Raw genomic sequence first — 23,668 nt, 5'->3', positions numbered from 1 at the left:
CTTTAATCTTAATTTGATTATTGCAACAAGTTACTGCTATTTAAAAAATACCTTTTTATAGAAAAAAGAAAATAGCGCATCAATTTTTTAAAATAGCTTATAATTTATTATACGTGAATGTGTTTTGTGAGGAAGAATTAGTAATCATATAAATTACATAATTTTAAACTTTAATACAAAAATATTTGTTTATATATTTAATAATTTAGATATTATTTTACTTAATTTATTAATATTTTATATAACATATATTGTATATTCTATGCATGCATACAATTATATGAATTGTGAAATTGTATGAATAACTTTAAAAAACATTCATGTATATATAATAGTCATTTTTTCAAATATTTCATAGATATGCAAAAATTCACCTTTTCTGCCAGTGATATACATACAAAAAATTAATTATTTAAAAAATTGAGTATTTGCCGGTTGTTCATTATCCACTGGACTTAGTAGTGCATCTTCTATGACCTCTCTCAATGCTATAATATTTTTCAAACAACGTTTAAAATTCGGTCTGGGATTGTCTACATTCCAACAACACATCATCAACTGGTACAATGTTGACGGACAATTGAGGGGCCTCCACAATCTGCCTCCTCCACGTACATAATTTATCACTTCAACGTTAGTTATGTCAGTATAGGGTTTTTCACCTAATGATGTAATTTTCCACATTAACACCCCGAATGACCAAACGTCGCTCTGGTAAGTAAATTTTCCAGTATCCAAAGATTCTGGTGCCATCCAGCGAATAGGAACCAGACCTTCACTTCTCTAAAACATAATTTTAGCGAAATTCTTCTGGTTAAAGTTGTTGATTTTTAACATATATATGCTAACAGATACTATACACTTATTTTTTTGTTTTATATATAAAAGTAATTTATTTTCCTTAAATTGTCTTTTCAAAGAGAATAAAAAAACATTTCTGAATAGTTTTATTTTTTTTATAATTGTATTTACCATACGGTAATATTCATCTCTGTAAACATCTCTAGTTAGCCCAAAATCGCCAATTTTAACGACACGATTCTCACGATCTCTCGCGGATACTAAGCAATTTCGACAGGCAAGATCTCTATGTACAAAACGTAAGTCTTCCAGATAACAACAGCCTCGCGCAACATCTTCGCACATGGCGAGCAAATCTTGTAGACGCAGAGCATGTAAATCTGATGGTTGCAATGTTCGACTCTCTCTCAAATACTTTAGCAAATCAGTTTCCATTAATTCCAACACGAGTAATGGAGAATCTTTGTCTGAGCAAACGGCCAACAATCTTAGCACATGTTTATGTCGAAAGCGATTCATACGCCTGGCCTCCTGTAAAAATATCTGTTTCTCTTGCAAAGAAGCATCTTTTCGAAGCATTTTTATAGCAGCGGGTGTTTCCATGCCCGGATGTTCTAAATTCTTTACTTTTCCTAGCAACACCTGTAAAATATTTAACTTTAATTTAAATATACATCATTAAAAAATATATAGTTTAATGTAAAGTACAATATATTTCATTTAAAATAATAGTATAATTTAATTAAAAATAATAGAATAAATGAGTATGTTGCTTCAAAAAATTTTGTTACTTAATCTCTCTCATAAAAGGTTATTGCTGCAAAAATTATAATTATTTTATAATTATTTTTATTAAAGAATGTACATATCTTATTTTAATTTCTTGTAATCTAAAAATAAATGGCGTAAAACGTTGCATTAGGAAATTAATTTTTACCTCTCCGAATGCGCCGCTACCAAGTAATTCTGTTATTGTAATTTGCTCACGTTTGATTTTCATCAATTTATTCGAATTACATTGCAACATAGGTCTGTATGACGTATTGAACTGAATAGTATTCTTAGTAGGCATCAAATCTAAACTCGCTAATTCGATGTCGGTCATTATAGGAGGTAAAACTTGCCCATTACCTTCTTTGCGTTGTCGATATACTATTAAAATTATAATATACTTATCTACCAATATGTACATATGTATAATATGTAATATTTACATCTAACAATAAGTTAACTTTTTCAGAAAATCTCTATACATATAGTATCCAATATAATTTGTAATTAATGACTGCAACGTATCAAATATACTTACAATAATAAAAGTAGCAGACGCAAATTAGTATAACGACAATAACTATAACGGCAAACACTGTTGCAGTGGTCAAAATATCATCACCTTAATTACGCAAAAATAAAATAGTTTTAATATTTTGGTTTCAAAACTTATTTCTACTTTTTGTAACTTTATTATTTCTAATTTTTTAAATTTGATAAGCATTCTTAGTTTTAAAATAAACATTTAATATGTGTTATGGTATCTTCTCTTGCTTACTTAATGTTGAAAAAGTAAATCTTCCATCAGACGGCCATGTAAAGTTTGTCTCGTACTCGGGATATCTCAGTATCAAGCGAAACTGATATGAAGTTTTCGGTTGTAAATTTTTTATGTAGAATGTTACTTTTTTTTTATAGTTCACTTTAATATTGTTTGTTGTTTGCCAATTTTCTGTCGAATCATTTTTGTATTTTAACGCGCAAAGAACCGTCAGATTGGTACTCGGAATCCAAGATATGCTCATGGTGTTTATGCTGACTCTGCTCAAAGTGATATTGTTCGGTTCCAAGTATGTGCGAATGGTCTTATTTGAACTGTCGTTGTAAAAATCGCTGAAATTAGCTGGATATACACGCACATATATCAAGTACTTATATGCAGAGAGCAACTGAATTTTTGTAAAATACATGCCATCTGCCGTATATTTAAGCATTTTAATTACTTGTTCGCCTGTGTGTGGTATTTCGTCTATGAAAATAAGTGACCTCCAATGCACTTCGTAGGTAACAGGCACGCAGTTCAGTTTCTTGGGCGGCATCCATTGAACTGCCACTATAGTAGGTGTCAGAGTTTGAACCGTTATGTTTTCCGGTGCATTAAGCTTGCCCGGCTTAGTTCTAATAAATAATGTATCATTCGAACCTAATATAGGATTTATCGATAACTGATCTATGTAAAAATTGCTTAGGTTTAACTGCAACTCGTACTCTGTATGCGGCGTTAAATTCTGAATTTCATAATGACGCTCATAGGTCTGCACTTTGAATTTTTTGAACTTATTAAGATCATTGTCTAGACAATAGCTTATGTGTATAGTATATAGAGTAGTAGGTAAATTGTATTTGTTGCATCCATTCTTGCGAACCGGTTCTGTAAAATTTACAATGATGCTGTTTGTCATTACTTTCATTACTTTAATGTAAACTTTTTCTTCAGGTGTCAGACATCTTGTCGGAGGATATGATTGTAAAGATTTACTGAAAGCATAAAATCTTGTAATTGAGTATGGCATTTTTATTTTTTGAATATATTTAAATGCATTTATGTTCTCGAGACGTGCATATATTTTTCTCAAAACATAGATTTCATCATTGTCGAATGTAGAAATGTATATGTTTGTCTTGTCCAACGTTAAAAAGTTGAAACCTTTTGTATAGCTAATATCTGTGGTATTTATAATGATATTGCTTATACAAATATCAATGTCTGTCACAATCACGTAATCCATCGATGTCCAATAAATTAGCGGCTTTTCGATATTCATATCGTCAATTGTCATGGAGAAATACGTCGACAACGTTGATGCATTAAAAATGCAGGAGTATATATTGTATGTCTTTTTTTGAAAGATTTGTGCGTATTTTCCAACAAAATCTAGTTGCATTAACTTTGATTGATTTGAATTATGATATAAAATTCTAAAAAATATATGGAATATTTTAGTTATTGTATTATGCATTCTTTCGAAAATAGAACATTATTTAAAGAATAGCAAAAACTCATATAGTAAATATTCATTCTTATAAATGTGTCAATTTATGTGACCTTTTAAGAGAAATGATCTTAATTACAAAGTCAAATAAATTTGCAGAAAAATTACAAATCTTTAATGGAAAAATTGTTTATTTGTTTAAATAGATGACAGTTGACGTACCCTATAAACGGCAGTACAGTGAAATCATGGAAATTTGTTGTGATTTTAATCTTATTAAATTTGACTATGCCATTTTGCCACATTGTTAAGTCGAGTTTCATAATGACAAATGTAGATAACTCAAAGTCAAATTGCTTCCAATACAGATTTCTTGCTACCCAATCGATGCAGAGATTGCTTGCATTATTTTGTAGGCGAGCTATTTTTGTGATATTATTTTCATTCATTTCCCATGTCATTAGATTTCTTGTGATATCGATCCAATAAATTTTATATTCCGCTATCGAATAAGCGACTTCTAACACATTTTGTACGAGGATATTAATTTTTTTGGTTTTTGAATCGAGGTCCCATATATCGATACCGTCATTCGATACTGTCAATAATTGTGGTATTGGATTTTCATGTGTGGTTGATACATTTAAATCTGTGTAAGGACTAATACCAACTTTAGTATGCGCTCGTACTCTAAAATAGTATGTCGTGTTAGATGTTAAATTCTGCACCGTATTCTCATATCTCGTAGCGAGAATACTTTTGTCGTTGCAGATTGAAATCATTTTGTGATTTTTTATAAACCAACACTGCACTGTGTAACCTTGTATTATGTCATGTGTAAATTCAGGTTGGTTCCATCTGTCGAAGAAAACAAAATTTTATTGGTTTTATATTTAATAAATTTATAACAGAATTAACGTTTTTATATGTCGTTAAATTTGAAAGAAATATACACTAAAAATATATATTTGTTACCTGAATGTCACAGAAATGTCTGTTTTACTTATAAATCTATTGTGGAATTCCACGAATGCTCTAGGAGATGTTGGCTTGCTTGAAATGTACTGTGAAATGTACTCTACAAATTTAAATATCTGGATATTAATACAATTATATACAAATTTTTAATACTAATACTGAATATAAAATTATTAAAATTAAATAATCGTTTGTAACATATTATCTCTGCCATTAAAGATGACAGTAATTAATTCACGATTATGCAGCAAAGTGTCACAACTTATTCACGTGTTGTGCGATCAATGACATTTGATACAGCATTTACTCTGAAATCTTTCTGGTCTTCTGATGAGACGTCAACTATTATATTTTTTGTTAGACGTTGAGTGTGTGAAGTAAAATAATTTCCTTTTTGTTACCATTTTAAGTCATCAAGGATGAACAAAAAAAGTCTGGTGCACTTACTTATTTTTGTGGTTAAATTACTAATGTCGCCAATTAAACCATAAGACACCGTATGGATGACAAAGACATACTTTTCTTCAAGCATTAGGTTGTCCAGCAGAACCTCTCTGATTTGCACAGCATTCTCATTAAAACTATTAACGGTGGTTTCGCTGACGTTTTTCGTTCTCTTATCCTTTGGATTTTTTATTGGCCACCATCTTATAAAATAAGCCTCGATACGACCTTTTGGTCGCAGCCATTCGAGAATTACGTTGGTAGAGTTCATGATTTGATATTTATAAATTGATATTTGAAACTGGATTAGGCCCTAAAATGACATAAACAAAGTCGCGCTGTTAATTATTTAAATATACTATTAACTATTACTAAAAATTATGGTATATATGTATTATACTTACTGATTGTGTAATTCATTTGCAATGAATGCAGACTTTCAATGCCATAACTGGCAGTGTTTACTTGTATAATATATCTCTCACCGGGTGTCATATCCACTTTCACTTGCGTGGCACGGACATTTAAGGATTTGATCCAGCTATGGTCGTCTTGCGTACGATATCTGACGAGATATTCGGTAAATTTTGAATCCGTCGGGACTTCCCAGAACATGATAATAATATTGTTAGTGATTTTTTCAATACTGAGATTCTTCGGTAGATGAGGCGCTAAAAAATAATTCTGATCATTAGTAAGACTAACAAACTTGTGTGTTTAATACCAAATACTGCATTTAAATAAAATATAAAGTCTAAAGGATTTAGAAAATAATTATTACTTACGAACAATTCCGTAAGTATAATTTGCATCGCTTTGAAATCCGTGACTAAGGGCGAAAATTTCGAATTGATATACGGCACCAGGATAAAGATCTCTTAAGACGATATGGGACTCCGTAAGAGTGACAATTTCTAATACTGTGCCAACGTCATTATAAATAATAACTTCATATTTCTCCTGCTTAGAATTGACATTGTTCTTCCAAGAGATGTTCAAACCTTTTTCAACAGGCTTTACATATTCGATCACGGGAATGGCTGGAATGGTCGCTTGATATAAAACGGTTTCGTTTGACTCGACTTTATTGCTAATTGCTTGTACTATTATAGAATAATTTCTTCCTGGCAGCAAAGACAGAGTAACCTGCAAATTTAACAATTACGTCAAAAAAATAAATGGAAATGAATTAAGCAACGATTAAGAAAAATTATTTTATTCAATAATTTTTAAAACCTTTATTTTATCAGTCGTCAAAGTGTTATTATCGCCACCAATGGTCGTTTCCATTTCGTGGTATTGTAACTTATAACTGTCTTGTGTACTGAAACTCTCCGGAGTCCAGACAACTGTCACCTGACCAGTTTCTTCAACGATCGTTCTAAGATCGTGAACAGGTAGTGGCTCTAATAAATATACAAAATATATTAGGAAACAATGTATTTATTAAATAATCATGCGTACATTAATTGAAGCAGGCATTTTTAGAGGCACTACATGCAGAGCCGACAACGTACTCAGAGTGACCTTTCCTCCATACGGCAAACTGCTGGTGTTGCCAGAAACCGTCTTCACTAATACTTGATACGTTTTGCCAGGCTCTAAGTTCTTAAATTCCCATCTGTTCTTGTCGTGTCTGTTTCGCCTGATTGGCGCGAGATTCTGATTACTATCGAGCGATATTTCATACATGTCGAACTCGGAAGTTCCTTTGGGTGGATTCCAAAACACGCGAAAGGAAGTCGACGTTACGGAAGATTTATCGACGGTTACATTGAGGAGATGCAACGGCACAGTGCGATGCTGAGCTGTGAGGGGCGCGGACGTTTTGTTCTCGGAAACTGTCTGCACGGAAATGTTGTATGCTCTGCCTGTAATATGAAAAAAATTAAGAAAAATAATTATATGGTTCGTTCATTTTTACTTATAAAACTTGTGTAATTTTTATTATTTTTATATAATAAAATGATATAGCAATTTACGTTTAAGTATTAATTAAAATATTATATCGCGATTTTATATATATAATAAATATTACACTTTTTTTAACCTTAATAGTCATCAATAATGCTTGATTTATGACAAGCTTTAAACTAAATAACTTTGATTGTCCAAAATCTGTGTTTATTTGCTCTCAATTTTCTATATAATTGAGTTTATTAATATTAAATATTTAATATAATACATGAGATACAATCAAGTTAAATTAATAACTATTATTTGAGTGTTTTTGATTACGTCAAACATATTTGAGAATTGGAAAATCACGTAATTATAAATCAATAAAATATTTCATATTGATTTGGTTCAAAGCCAAGTAATTTTACTTCGAATTTTCATAATATACGCTTTTCCTATTACACAATTAGCTTTCTAAGAAATTCCGCATATTACAGAATATAGAAGCAGTTGCGATAACGAATTTTTTTACATTTGTATCAAAAGTAAATCAAGTAAAATTAATTTAACAAGTAGAAAACTGTATGTTTTATACACAACTTAAATAGACCTAAATAAATACATTTTCCAATTGTCTTATATAATTAGTAAATTAAGTTCTCTAACGTATATAATTGTCCTTGACAGACTTGCTGAATGTCTTGTAAATTGATTTTTTGTCCTTTGTTTTTAGAAAGAATAAATATTGATACAATTATACTTAGAATATCTCCTTTAGCCGACCCACTGCTGTATAACTTACTGTTGCACAAAGGTACAAATGTCTTGGAATTCATGAGCTGCGCTATTTAACTGCAGATGCGTACTTTCTCAGCGATTCTACTTTGTTAGAATAGTTCGGCTACGTATATACGTAGAAAAAGGAAACATTAAAGGCAATTTAATTACAACGCGTGTGTCTAAATATTTTGTAACATATATAATGTAACGTATAATTATGTGATAACATACAACTGACCTGGAACGAGTTCTTTGAAAATTTCTTTGTGAGGATTGTCCTTCTTCTCTACATAGAAAACGGATTCTTGATTGGCGTTTGGTGGATCTATACTAACTTTGTAGTGCGTGTATATTCCGGCAAAAGAAGATAGCTGCCATCGCACAAACAGCGTCGTTCCGAAGCTATAGAAGTCAATAAATTTTTCTAAAGAATTCGGTTCTAAAAATAATAATTCAATGCGACATATTTGTATGCGAAATTTACAGAAAAAAAAGTTTAGATATTACTCTGAATTATATATGTACTTGTCGTAAAGTTTCTGCTGGTGTAAACAACACTCTCCTTGGCGTCCAACACAGTGAAAAGCTGAAGCGAATACGTGGCACCAGGAATAAGATTTCGGAATGTATATGGCACCGAGTCAACTGAAATGACTTTGGTCTTAAGATTTCGAATATCGTTGAAACTCTGTATCCGCAACAGAAAACCGGAATAATTTCCTTGGACTGGAGGTGACCAATATACAATCGCAGTTGTTCCATTTTGTACCGATACCGTCAAGTTTGTTGGCGGATCGGGTGCTGAGAGAATGAAATTCTATTTTAATCGACCTTTTACTTAAGAATCTTTATTGCATGTCTTTTAATTGTTTATTTAAGTAAATAAATTGTGCTTTTAGACGATAAAACTGTTTAATTCGAAAAGTAGCGAAGAAAACAAATTGTCTATATTTATATAAGGGAGTACTGTAAAAAAAATGCACTATTAAAAATAATTTTATCGCACAACATCGATCCACGTACGAGTCGTAATCGAGGCGGTCCACGTCAGGCAGTCATGAAGAGTACTATTGCTGTAATACAACCAATAATCGTATCTCGTGCCAGGCAAGCCCTTAAATTTTATGACATCGCCGATTTCGGTGGCGGTTATAGTGGTATTTGACGGTGGAAAACCAATTGGTGGACTGTAATTCGACGTATAACGGGCTTCCATTGCTTTGTGATTGCTGATTATATTGGGCATATTATTGAAATTATTAGCATATTAGTGGCAATGTGCGTAATCGATTTGAAGTAAACACTTTGACTGAATCACGATTTTTTCGTTCTGATTGTAATTTTCTTTCAGAAAGATACTTGGAGCTACTTCAAAAAGGGTTTTGTTTTCTAAGAATTGTTTGATCAAAAATTATAATTAATAAATATGTTAGTTTTTCTAAATGTTTTATCTTTATTTATTGATAAATTTTTTCTCTGATATAAAAATATCACGTTTGTTGTATAAAAATATTTTTTAATTATTCTTATAGGTATTCAGTACAATTACAGACATATTTGTTTGTATATTTAATAATTTACATATTATTTTATTTAATGTATTATTATTTTATATAATATATACATTTTGTATACAAGTATACATGCATACAATTGAAAATGAAATATGAAAGTGTATGAATGTCTTTAAAAAACATTCATGCATATAATAATAGCGACATATTCAATATATCATAGATGTGTCAAAATTTGTTTTCAACTGGCAGTGATATACATACATATAAATTTCATTATTTACAAAATTAATAATTGCGCTGATTATGTAATATCCACTATACTCAGTAGTGCATCTTCTACGTCCTTTATCAATGCTATAATATTTTGCAAACAAAGTTTAAAATATGGTTTTAATATTTTTGTTTCAAAACTTACTTCTACTTCTTGTAACTTTATTATTTCTAATTTTTAAAATTTAATAATCATTTTTAGATTTCAAATAAACATTTAATATGGGTTATGGTATCTTCTCTTGCTTACTTAATGTTGAAAAAGTAAATCTTCCATCAGACGGCCATGTAATATTTTCCTCGTATTCGAGATATCTCAGTATCAAGCGAAACTGATATGAAGTTTCCGGTTGTAAATTTTTTATGTAGAATGTTACTTTTTTCTTATAGTTCACCTTAATATTGTTTGTTGTTTGCCAATTTTCTGTCGAATCATTTTTGTATTTTAACGCGCAAAAAACTTTCAGATTGGTACTTGGAATCCAAGATATGTTCATGGTGTTTATGCTGACTCCGCTCAAAGTGATATTGTTCGGTTCCAAGTATGTGCGAATGGTCTTAATTGAACTGTCGTTATAAAAATTGCTGAAATTAACTGGATATACACGCACATATATCAAGTACTCGTATGCAGGTAGCAACTGAATTTTTGTAAAAAACATTCCATCTGCCGTATATTTAGACATTTTAATTACTTGTTCGCCCGTCTGTGGTATTCCGTCTATCAAAATAAGTGACCTCCAATGCACTTCGTAGGTAACAGGAACGCAGTTCAGTTTCTTGGAAGGCATCCATTGAACTGCCACTATAGTAGGTGTCAAAATTTGAACCGTTATGTTTTCCGGTGCATTAAGCTTGCCCAGCTTAGTTCTTATAAATAGTGTGTCATCCGAACCCAATATAGGATTTATCGATGACTGATCTACGTAAAAATTGCTTAGGTTTAACTGTAACTTGTACTCTGTAAGAGGTGTTAAATTCTGAATTTCATAATAACGTTCATACGTCTGCAATTTGAATTTTTCGGACTTATTAATGCCATTGTTGTCCACACAATAGCTTATGTAGAGAGTATATAGAGTAGTAGGTAAATTGTATTTTTTACAACCACTCTTGGGAACCGGCTCCATAAAATTTACAATAATGCTGTCCGTCATTACTTTTATTACTTTAATGTAAACTTTTTCTTTAGGTGTCAGACATCTCGTCGGAGGATATAATTGCAAAGATTTACCAAAAGCATAAAATCCCGTAATTGAGTAAGAAAATTTTAATTTTTGAATATATTTAAATGCATTTGTGCTCTCGAGACGCGCATATTTTTTTCTCAAAACATAAATATCATTGTCGTCTGTAGAAATATATATGTTTGTCTTGTCAGTTGTTAAAAAGTTGAAACTTCTTTCATTACTAATATCTGTGACATTTAAAATGAAATTGCATATACAACTATCAATGTCTGTCACAATGACGTAATCTCTCGATGTCCAATAAATTAGTGGCTTTTCAATGTTTGTGTTGTCAACTGTCATGAAAGAATACGTTGATAACGTTGATACATCAAATGGGCAAGAGCATATGGATGCGTTTATGTAAAAGTATTGTGTGGCTTTTCCATCAAAATCTAATTGCATTAAATTTGGTCCATACGTATCCCAATATAAAATTCTAAAAAATTTATGGATTATTTTAGTTATTATATTATATTTTCTTTCGAAAGTAGAACATTATTTAAAAAGTAGCAAAAAGTCATATAATGAATACTCAAAATTTTTATAAGTATGTGTTAATTTAAAGTCATATAAATTTATGGATAAATTACAAATTTTTAATAGAAAAATAATTCATTTGTTTAGATAGATAACAGTTAACATACCCTATAAATGGCAGTACAGTTAAACTATGGAAATTTGTTTGGATTTTAATTTTATCAAATTTGACTATGCCATTTTGTCACATTGTTAAGACCAGCTTCATAATGACAAACGTAAGTAAACGCAAGTCAAATTGCTTCCAATACAGATTTCTTGCTATCCAGTCGATGCAGAGATTGTTTGCAGTATTATCAAGACAAGCTATTTTTGTGATATTATTTTCATTCATTTCCCATGTCATTAGATTTCTTGTGATATCGATCCAATAAATTTTATGTTCCGCTATCGAATAAGCGACTTCTGATACATTTTGTACGGGAATAGTAGTTTTATTGGTTTTTAAATCCAGGTCCCATATATCGATACCGTTATTCGATACTGTTAATAATTGTGGTATTGGACTTTCATATGTGGTTGATACATTTAAATCTGCGTAAGGACTAACACCAACTTTAGTATGCGCTCGTACTCTAAAATAGTATGTTGTATTAGATGTTAAATACTGCACCGTGTTCTCCAATCTTGTAGCGGGAATTTTGTTGTTGCAGATTGGAATCATTTCTTGATTCTTTATAAACCAACACTGCACTGTGTAACCTTGTATTACGTCATGTGTAAGTTCAGGTTGGTTCCATCTGTCCAACAAAACAAAATTTTATTCGCTTTATCTTTAGTAAATTTATAACAGAATCATCGTTTTCATATGTCGTTAAATTTGAAAGAAATATATACTAAAAATGTATATTTTTTACCTGAAAGTCACAGAAATGTCTGTGTTACTTATAAATCCATCCTGGAGTTCCACGAATGCTCTCGGAGATGTTGGCTTGCTCGAAACGTTCTCTGGAATGTACTCTACAAGTTTAAATATTTGGATATTAATATAATTAATTATATACAAATTTTTAATAGTAGTAACTAAATATAAAATTATTGGAATTAACAAATCCTTTGTAACATTTTAAGTCTGCCATTAACGATAGTAATTACTTCACGATTATGCAGCACAGTGTCACAACTTATACACGTGTTGTGCGATCAATAACATTCGATGCAGCATTTGCCCTCAAATCTTTCTGGTCAGTCAATCGTCACAATCGTCACGTTACGTAGTCCAGATTCTGATGCGACTTATATAAAAAGACGTTAACTATTTTTTGCTAGACGTTGAGAGTGTGAAATAATTTTGCTTTTTGTTAGCATTTTAAGTCGGTCATCAAAGATGGACAGAAAAAAGCTGGTGCACTCACTTATTTTTGTGGTTAAATTACCAATGTCGCCAATTAAACCATAAGACACCGTATGGATGACAAAGACATACTGTTCTTCAAGCATTAGGTTGTTCAGCAGAACCTCTCTTAATTGCACAACATTCTTATTAAAACTAATATCGCTGACGTTTTTCGTTCCCTTATCTTTTGGATTTTTTATTGGCCACCATCTTATAAAATAAGCCTCGATACGACCTTTTGGTCGCAGCCATTCGAGAATTACGTTGATAGAGTTCATGATTTGATATGAATTGATATTTGAAACTGGATTAGGCCCTAAAATGACATAAACAAAGTCGCGCTGTTAATTATTTGAATATACTATTAACTATCGCTAAAAATTATAGTATACATGTATTATACTTACTGATTGTGTAATTCATTTGCAATGAATACAGACTTTTAACGCCGTAGCTGACAGTGTTTACGTGTATAATGTATCTCTCACCGGGTATCATATCCACTTTCATTTCCGTGGAACGGACGTTTAAGGATTTGATCCAGCTATAGTCGTCTTGCGTACGATATCTGACGAGATATTCGGTAAATATTGAATCCGTCGGAGCTTCCCAATATATGACAAAAGTATTGCTTGTGACTTTCTCGATACTGAGATTTTGAGGTGGATGAGGCGCTAAATGATAATTCTGATTATTAATAAGACTAACAAACCTGTGTGATTAATACCAAATACAGAATTTTAAATAAAATATAAAGTCTAATGAATTTAGAGAATGATTATTACTTACAAACAGCTTGTACAGAAACACGCGGCTCGCTTCGAAGTCCGTGACTAATGGCGAAAACTTCGACTTTATATTTTGCACCAGGATAAAGATCTCTTAAGACGATATGCGACTCCGTAAGAGTGACATTTACACTTTTACTCGTGTCATACCTTTTATGAATTACTCCATATTTTTCCTGCTTAGAATTGACATCGCTCTTCCAAGAGATGTTCAAACCCTTTTCAATAGACTTCACATCTTCGATTACAGGACTGGTTGGGCGTGTCGCTTGATATAAAACGGTTTCGTTTGACTCGACTTTATTGCTCATTGCTTGTACTATTATGGAATAATTTCTTCCGGGCAGCAGAGTCAGAGTAACCTATAAATTTAACAATTCCGGCAAAATATTAAATCCCAATGAATTAGGCAACAATGAAGAAAAATTATTTTATTCAATAATTTATAAAACCTTTGTTTCATCAGTCGTCAAAGTATTACTATCACCACCAATGGTCGTTTCCATTTCGTGGTATTGTAACTTGTAACTGTCTTGTGTACTGGAATTCTCCGGAGTCCAGAAAACTGTCACCTGACCAGCTATTTCTTCGATCGCTCTAAGATCGTAAACAGCTAGTGGTTCTAAAAATACAAAAAAAAAAAATCATAAAACATTGTACTAATTAAATAATCATACGAAAAGTACATCAATTCTAGCAGGCTCTATATTAAGAGAAAATATCGACAACGTACTCAGAGTGACATATCCGCTAACCGGAAAACTGGTAATGTCGCCAGAAACCGTTTTCACGAATACTTTATACGTCTTGCCAGGCTCTAATTGTAAGTTCTTAAATTCCCATCTGTTCTTGTCGTGTCTGTTTCGCCTGATTGGCGCGAGATTCCGATTACTATCGAGCGATATTTCATACATGTCGAACTCGGAAGTTCCTTTGGGTGGATTCCAAAACATGCGAAAGGAAGTCGACGTTACGGAAGATTTATCGAAGGTTACATTGAGGGGACGCAACGGCACAGTGCGATGCTGAGCTGTGAGGGGCGCGGACGTTTCGTTCTCGGAAACTGTCTGCACGGAAATGTTGTATGCTCTGCCTGTAATATGAAAAAAACTTAAGAAAAATAATTATATGGCTCATTAATTTTTACTTGCAATAATTGTGTAATTTTTATAAAAAGATATATCTATTTATGTTATTTTTTTAATCTCAATTGTCATCAATAATGGTTGATTTATGACAAGCTTTAAACCAAATAACTTTGATTGTCCAAAATCTCTGTGTATTTGTTCCAAATTTTCTATATAATTAAGTCTATTAATATTAAATATTTAATACATAAGACACAATCAAGTTGAGTTAATAATTTAACTATTAGTATTATTTAAGTGTTATTTGATTACGTCAAGCATATCTGAGAATTGGAAAAAAGCATGAATATAAATCAATAGACTATTGAGTATTGATTCGATTCAAACTTTTCAAAAGCCAAGCAATTTTACTTTAAATTTTCATACGCTTTTCTTATGACTTAATTAACTTTCTAAGAAATACCGCAGATAACAGTTGTGATAACAGATTTCATTGCACTTGTACAATCAAGTAAATTAAACATCTGCAATATATTAAGTAGAATTTGATACACTTAATTAAACCTAAATGAATGCTTTTTAATTATTTGTTTTATATAATGAATAAATTAATTTCCCTAACGTATCTAATTTCTTTTTATAGGTCTGCTTAAGGTCTTTTAAATAGATTCTTGTTTTTTGTTTTAGAAAAAGTAAGTATTAATACAATTATCTTATTGTTAGAGTGATATCTCCTCCAGCTGACCAACTTCTATACAATTTACTGTTGTACAAACGTACAATTTACTTGTTTTGGAATTCATGACCTGCGCTATTTAACTGTAGATGCGTACTTTCTCCGCGATTCTGCTTATTGTTACAATAGTTTCGATTCGTATATTCAGAAAAAGAAATCAATGAGGCCGATTCAATTTCAATGCGTGTAAATATTTTGTAACATATACACATTGCAACTTAAAAGAAAGAAAAACAAATGCATTTCCTGTTTCATTAAAATTGATTTTTCACATAACGTAACAGTGTGTCTTAAAATACGTTTACGTAAATTACACACAATGTTGTTAATTTGGTATATTCGATAGTGCCTAGCACATGTAATTACAAGACAGCAAACAGCTGACCTGGAACGTGTCCTTTAAAAATTGCGTGTGCCGCACCAGACGCCTGCTTCACTACATAGAGAACAGATTCTATGGTATCCGGTGGATCTATACTAACTTTGTAGTGCGTGTATATTCCGTCAAAGAAAAGCGGCCTATAGCATATTACCAGCAGGGTCGCTTCGTCGCTAAACCGGACAGAAAATTCTCTCGGAGTACTCGGCTCTAAAAATAATTCAATGACATATTTGGATGCAAAATTTACAAAAAGAAATTAGGCATTATTCTCAATTATATATACTTGTTGTAAAATTTCTGCTGGTGTAAGCAACGCTCTCCTTGACATCCAACACGGTGAAGAGCTGAAGCGAATACGTAGCACCAGGAGTGAGATTTCGGAATGTATATGGCACCGAGTCGACTGATATGACCTTGGTCTTGAGATATCGCTTGTCACTGAAACTCTGGATCCGCAACCGGAAGTTGGAATAATTTCCTTGGGCTGGAGGTGACCAGTATATAATCGCGGTTTTTCCATTTCGTACCGATACCGTCAAGTTTCTAGGCGGATCGGGTGCTGAGAGAATGAAATTCTATTTTAATCGAACTTTTACTTAAGAATCTCCATCGCATATCTTTTAATTGTTTATTTAAATAAGTAAGTTGTACTTTTAGACAATAAAACTGTTTAATTTGAAAAGTTGCGAAGAAAACAAATTGTTCTTATCTATATAAGGGAGTACTGTTAAAAAAATGCGCTATTAAAAATAATTTTAACGCACAACATCGATCCACGTACGAGTCGTAATCGAGGCGGTCCACGTCAGGCAGTCATGAAGAGTACTATTGCTGTAATACAACCAATAATCGTATCTCGTACCAGGCAAGCCCTTAAACTTTATGACATCGCCGATTTCGGTGGTGGTTATCGTGATATTTGGCGGTGGAAAACCAACAGGTGGGCTGTAATCTAAACGGTACCAAGACCCATTCTGGTTTAGATTATCTGGTATCTCGATTGCGAGATCAGCCGAGTATGTGACCTGTGGCAAAGCACATAAGAATTGCCGTTAATTTGCACGCATATATCATATTTGAAAAATTATTCACTCAAAATTGAAATTCAAGTGAGAGTCCGAAAATTGAAAGACAGTTGTTTATTGGAAACAAATAGTATATCGATATACATATATGTATATAAGTATAATTTGTTATACATCGCGGATTTACAGTAGTATGTACACATTGAGGAAACAATGCGTCTTCGGAGAACGTAGGAAGGATACGAATCTATAACATTTTAGTTGCCGCGTTGATAGAGAATTTGCTATAAATGATGTTTGATGTACGATCATAAAATAATTAATAAAATAACTTTATTCGTAAAAAAATAAATATCTAGCTGTATTTCTTCTAAAACACATAACATAAAAAAACCATTGAATATAGAATATTCTTTTAAATATGGATCCATAAGGATGGATCCAGTCCTACGAAATAGACATTTAATTCTTTAATTATTCTTTAACTAAAGAAGAAAAACTGACAATGAGTAATGTTCGAAACAGCGAAAGATCATCTCGTTGACCTATATTTCAGGCTTGTCAAGTCAAAAAATCGCGGAGATATAGTAGTACATACACACCGAAAAACAGCGCGTTCCTAAAAAACGTGATAAAGATACGAATCTGTAACATTATTGTTGACGTGTTGATAGATGCTATAAATGATGTTTGGTATACGAACATCAAATAATTATTAATTTCATTTGTGAAGGAATAAATATCTACATATATTTTTTCTAAAACAGACAAAATATGTATAAATTTTTCATTAATATAAAATATGCCTTGAATATAGAATATCAAATAAGAAGGATTAGGTAATAGTAATTTAACCTTTTAATTCTTTAATAAAAAAAGAACCGCTGAGTAAATATTCGAAACAGCGAAAGATTAATTTGTTGACCTTGTATTTCAGGCTTGTCAATTTACTCGATTCGAGAACGCGTCTAAGCGTCTGTTCTTCGAAAAGTATAAGTTGCCTTTTTTCAACAATCTTTTTTGGTATAGATATAAAATATATGTGAAATAGTTTTTGTATATTAAAAGGAAAGTTACATGAGAATGAGTTAATAAGAGAGCTAATAAGAATATTTTATGATTATTTTTTTAGCAAATAAGTCATAAAAGGCTCAACATTTTCTTATTGTTGCTGTATTTTAACTTTTGCTTATAAAATAATTCGATTTTTTTAACTTATAATTTAGTTTCTTTACTTCGGTTTTAACTTTTTCAACTATCCAACTTCAATTTTACTTGACATCTTTCTTATAAGTGTGTTTGAAATCATTGTAGTTTTAACAATGTTTATATTTATTTAAAAAATAAATATGTTTTTTATTATTATTATTATTTCATTTTTATTTGTTATTTTTTCGGAATTATAAAAATCGCATGAATTTATGTATTTAGAAATTTTACTAAATTTTTTCTTTTTATGGTATTTTTAATTCAAATCATAAGAAGAAACGGTGTTAGATATTTTTAATTTTTATATTTCTTCAAAATATATATTGATATACATTGAATGATAAATTGCATATAAAATCAAGTGGCAAAGAGTGGCTGTTATTGCGCACATGATTTAGCTATTGACATCAAAGTTAATTGATATTTGAAATACAAATTGAGATGACATCTAAAACTATTTTACATATTATTATAATATATTACAAATATCGTTATTTAGATGTACACATACAACTATCCTTAACTAAAAAAATGTTGATTCTCTATATATTGATTTTGTTAAATATTAAATATAATTTAGTACTAATTTTATTATGCAAAAATAAATATTTAAAGTAAACTGTTTTAGATATCACAGAAAAATTAGTGAAATATAAATTGGAAAAGGTCTCAGAGCATTTTTCATAAAGGTAACAGAAATTATAAGCAGAATCAACGAAATTATTAGTGTCAAAAATTCCTATTCTTAAATATGTCAATTACAGAGCATGCATTACGATTAAATTGTAATGTACTGTTACAAAGTTAAAAATTTTATATTTAAGATAATATTTGAGTATTTAAAAATTTTACAAAATTTCTTTTTTTTATTGTATTTTTAATTGTAATCTTAATGAAAAATGATATTAGATATTTTTGATTTTTATATTTGTTCAAAATATATATCGATATACATTGAATGATAAATTGCACATAAAATCGAGTGGCAGAGAGTGGCTGTTATTGCGCACATGATTTAACTATTGACCTCAAAGTTAATTGATACTTGAAATATAAATTGAAATGACATCTAAAACTGTTTTAAATATTAATATATTACAAATATCGATATTTAGCTATACATTTACAACTATCTTTAACTCAAAAGATCTTGATTTTCTATACATTGATTTTGTTAAATATTAAATACTATTTGATACTAACTTTGTTATACAAAAATAAATAAATATTTAGATTAGAGGAAAATGTCTTATTGTTTGATATTACAGCAAAATTAGTGAAATATAAATTGGAAAAAGTGCCAAAGCATGTCATAAATGTAACAGAGATTATAAGCAGAATCAACGAAATCATTAATATCAAAAATTGCTATTCTTAAATATATCAATTACAAAAACATGCATTACGTTTAAATTTTAATTTACTGCTTTAAAATTAAATATAATTTCATACTATTATCTAATATCTAATTTTCCTGTGTAATATAATTTCAAAATGAGAAATTAACAAACACTATACATTCTTACTTATAATATCAAGCGTTTTAGTATTATTTACAATATATTCAATTTTATTTAATAAAGCAGTTTTTTACCTGTTTGAAGGTTTGATTTGGACATGTAGGAAAACATTCTTTCTGAAGGCTTTTCGGAGCTACTACACTATCTTCCGAATCCGACAAGATGGCCGCTCTTGCTAAGATTAACACTTTCAGTAAAACACATAGCACCGTTTTTAACATAATAATTTTGTCCTCTTGTAACATTTGCATTTAACCAGCTTTTGTACAAGCAATAATTCTTGGCGGTCCAGTTATAAATATTAATTTTATCGATATTCTGGATAATAGAAATGTACTAAGCAAATTGTTTTCTTACGTATATTATTCTTTGAAATTTGTTAAGTATATCAATCATGATATATTTTTCCAAAGTTACTTTTCAAAATTTTTCTTTATAACCGATCACAATGCATTTTATATACGCTCAAATTAAAACTTTTGAAAAATAAACGTTCACTTTTTTCCATGAAAGTCAATGAAAGTGCTGTAAATTGACACGTAATACATCCGATTGAAAGCAAAAATGTTATCAGTCCGCTTCTCTAGTTTCTGTTAATACATAATAGTAGATAAGCAATCAAATAAAAATAAACATGTTGTAATTATTGCTTGAGTGAATTACAGACAATCTGAAAATTACAGAATTACAGATCTTCACTGCCACTATTCATGGTAAAAATTTTAATCTATTTAAATATTTTTTATATATTTTATTTGATTAAAAATTACAACTGTGACAATTCTTTTTTATGTACATACTATGCGTGCTCTCAGAGCTTACTATTCGTGTCTGTTTTTCTTGACGATCTGTATGGGTGCCTTCGTTTATGCAGCGGTCGGCGGCGCTATATGCACTGGTTCAGAGTTTATCTTTCTTCTACTAATATAGAGGAAAAAGGACGGATTTTACCCAGTGAGAAAGGACCTATCGAGTCGACATCGAATTGATATAAATTGCATCGATTCGATATCAATTTGATGTCGATTTGATGGTCATTTCTCACTGGGTAGTACACATGGCTGCGCTGATTGTTGTATAAACGAATATGCACTATATGTGTGTATCATGTGGTTTGAGTAAAATAATATATAACGTATTTGCGTTGTGTGATTGATGATCTTATTGATCATATTAATTGAAATTATAGTGACAATCTCAGTCTAATCAATTCGAAATATACAATTACTTTGGTTAAACCACTTTGACTTTTAATTTGCTCTGCTTGTAATTAATTTTATTTTGAAAAGATACTTGGCACTATTAAAAAAAATTACGCTTTTTAAGAATTGTTTGATTAAAAATAATAATTAATAAATAAGTTTTAAAAATTTTTTTATGTTAATTTATTTTTTCTTTGATAAAATCAAAGATAAAATGTTTGATATGTAAGAAGATATTCTTACATATTAATCATTCTTATAGAATTTCAATACGGTTTGGATCCGACTAAAAATGGTTAAAGATAACAGAATAACAAAAATATGTTAAATGTAAAAAACAATGTGTCTTAAAATTTATTCACCAATTATTTTGCTTGTCAATAAATTTTTTAAATTTATTTTTTAATTTAAAATACTGTTATACTGTTAATTTAAAATAAGTGTTATACAATGAGACTCGAAAGAGAAATAAAGAGGACAAGATTTAAACAAACTGTTATCTATGTTTGGTAATATGTTAAGATAAAAGCATAAGAACATTCTTTAATACATAACAAACGCGATGAATTGTTTCATGTACTTTTCTGATACATAAAACTGATAAAAGTTCAAAATTGATGGATTATTATTTATACTTAATAGTATTATTTAATACTTAACAAGGACGGAATTATATTCTAAAATGAGTTTAAAAAATTTTGACATTTATTCATGTATAATTATAATTTATGCTATAAAAAGTTACACTCCAAAAATTTATCTTACTTTAAATACATCTTACAAAACGTGAAAAGATTTGTGAAAGAATAGCCAATTTTTAAAGATTTCGAGAAAAATATGAACTTTGAATATTAAATTTAACAAATTCTGTAACTCAAGAAACGGCCATCAAATGCACATTAAGACATAAAAGTATAAATTTATTTCAGAATAATAGATTAAAAAATGATCATATTTACCGAATAATTTAAATTATATATTCTATAAATCAATGGTAATTTTTTCGTCGATTTGATTTCATAAAAAAAATTTTTATTAATTACTAATTAATTAAAGATTGTTGTGTAAAATCACGACATAACAAAGCTAAATATAACTAAATAAACATGTTTCTCAGCATTTAAATCAATTATATTTTACCTTTCTGAAATTTCATCAAATATAATTAAAAACAAAAAGTAAAACAAAAGAAATTATGAGAATGTAAATAAAAGAAGAATAAAGAGAGAAAAATAAATAAAAGCAGATTTATTTTGCTGTAAATTAATAAGAATCATTTTTTATAGAAATTTACATTAGGGTAAAATATATTAAAATGTTGATTTTCTATATATATTGATTTTGTTAAATATTAAATATAATTTGGTACTAACTTTATTATACGAAAATAAATTAATAAATAAATATTTAGAAAAAAATGTTTTACATATTACAGAAAAATTATATAATAATGAAATATAAATTGGAAAAAGTGTCAGATCATATGTCAAGGACTATAAGCAGAATCAACGAAATCGTTAATGTCAAAAATATTTAAATACATCAATTATAAAAACATGCATTACGATTAAATTTTAATGAACTGCTTCAAAATTAAACTTTATTTAATATTATATAATATCTTATTTTACTGTGTGATAATTTCAAAATGAGAAATTAATAAACATTACACATTCTTACTCGAAATATCAATCGTTTTAATTATGTGTAATACAATTTTAATTATATGTACACAAATAAATTGTATTATTTAGACATATTTAATGTATATTTAAAACATTCAATTTTATTTAACAAAACAATCTTCTTTACCTGTGTGAAGGTTTGATTTGGACACATAGGAAAACACTCTTTCTGGAGACTGTTCGGGGCTACACTATCTTCCGAATCCGACAAGATGGTCACTCTTACTAACATTAACAGTTCCAGTAAAACATATATTACCGTTTTTAACATAATAACTTTATTTTTTTGTAACACTTGCATTTAATCAGCTTCCGTGCAAGCAATCCTTGGCGGTTCAGGTATAAATATTAATTTTATTGGTATTCTGGACAATAGAAATGTACTGATCAAATTGATGTTTTCTTCCGTATATTATTACTTGAAATTTGTTTAGTATATCAATCATAAAATATTTTTTCAAAGTTATTTTTTTCACAATTTTTTTTATAACCGATCACAAAGCATATTGTATGTACGCTCAAATTGTAAAACTTTTTGTAAATATATGCTCACTTTTTTTCATGAAAGTCAATGAAGGTATTGCGAACTGACACGTACATACCCATTTGATTGAAAACTTTATAAATGTTATTAAACTTTTTCTGTAGTTCCTCTTAATATACTAGACAAGTAATCAAATAAAAATAAATATATTGTAATAATTGCTTGAGTGAATTACAGACAAGCCAAAAATTACAGAATTACAGATCTTCACTATCACTATTCATGCGCAAAATTTTAATCTATTTAAATATTTTCTATATATTTTATTTGATTAAAAATTGCAACTGTGACAATTATCTCTTTTATGTACATATTATGCGTACTCTCAGAGCCACTATTCGAGCCTGTTGTTTTTGACGGTCTATAATATGAGTGTCAAGTGGTTCGAGTAGAGTGACTTATAACGTGCTTGTGGTTGTGTGATTGGTGATCTTATTGATCATATTATAATTGAAATCATAGTGATAGTCTGAGTAATCGATTCGAAGTTACCACTTTGGCTAAACTATGTTACTTTTAATTTGCTCTGCTGGTAATTTATTTTTTTTCGAAAAGATACCGAGCACTAATTCAAAAAGAATTTTGCTTTCTAAGAATTGTTTGATCAAAAATAATAGTTAATAAATATGTAAGGTTTTTTAAATTTTTTTCTTAATTTTTTAATTAATTATTTTTTTGATCTAAAGATATCATGTTTGATATGCAAGAAGA

The 23,668-nt window shown here is 29.7% G+C and overlaps 1 protein-coding gene across 1 annotated transcript; it reads right to left on the bottom strand.

The window, feature by feature from the left end:
* Positions 1 to 367: 367 nt before the first annotated feature.
* Positions 368 to 20,503, bottom strand: LOC140672021 (uncharacterized). The gene is given in 27 exon segments (XM_072903817.1): positions 368 to 783; positions 973 to 1,443; positions 1,739 to 1,953; positions 2,111 to 2,194; positions 2,351 to 3,771; positions 4,008 to 4,643; positions 4,761 to 4,863; positions 5,211 to 5,493; positions 5,495 to 5,520; positions 5,612 to 5,878; positions 5,993 to 6,353; positions 6,444 to 6,613; positions 6,725 to 7,078; positions 8,125 to 8,352; positions 8,412 to 8,612; positions 9,903 to 11,341; positions 11,550 to 12,182; positions 12,300 to 12,402; positions 12,798 to 13,094; positions 13,186 to 13,452; positions 13,568 to 13,928; positions 14,019 to 14,188; positions 14,300 to 14,659; positions 15,776 to 15,979; positions 16,056 to 16,331; positions 16,554 to 16,797; positions 19,601 to 20,503. Coding segments are annotated over 27 exon segments (9,726 nt in total). The 5' UTR covers positions 19,778 to 20,503; the 3' UTR covers positions 368 to 408.
* Between the last annotated feature and the right edge of the window lie 3,165 nt (positions 20,504 to 23,668).

This window comes from Anoplolepis gracilipes, chromosome 12 (assembly GCF_047496725.1).
Source record: "Anoplolepis gracilipes chromosome 12, ASM4749672v1, whole genome shotgun sequence".
NCBI lineage: Eukaryota > Metazoa > Arthropoda > Insecta > Hymenoptera > Formicidae > Anoplolepis > Anoplolepis gracilipes.
This window is presented reverse-complemented; position numbering and strand designations above follow the sequence as displayed.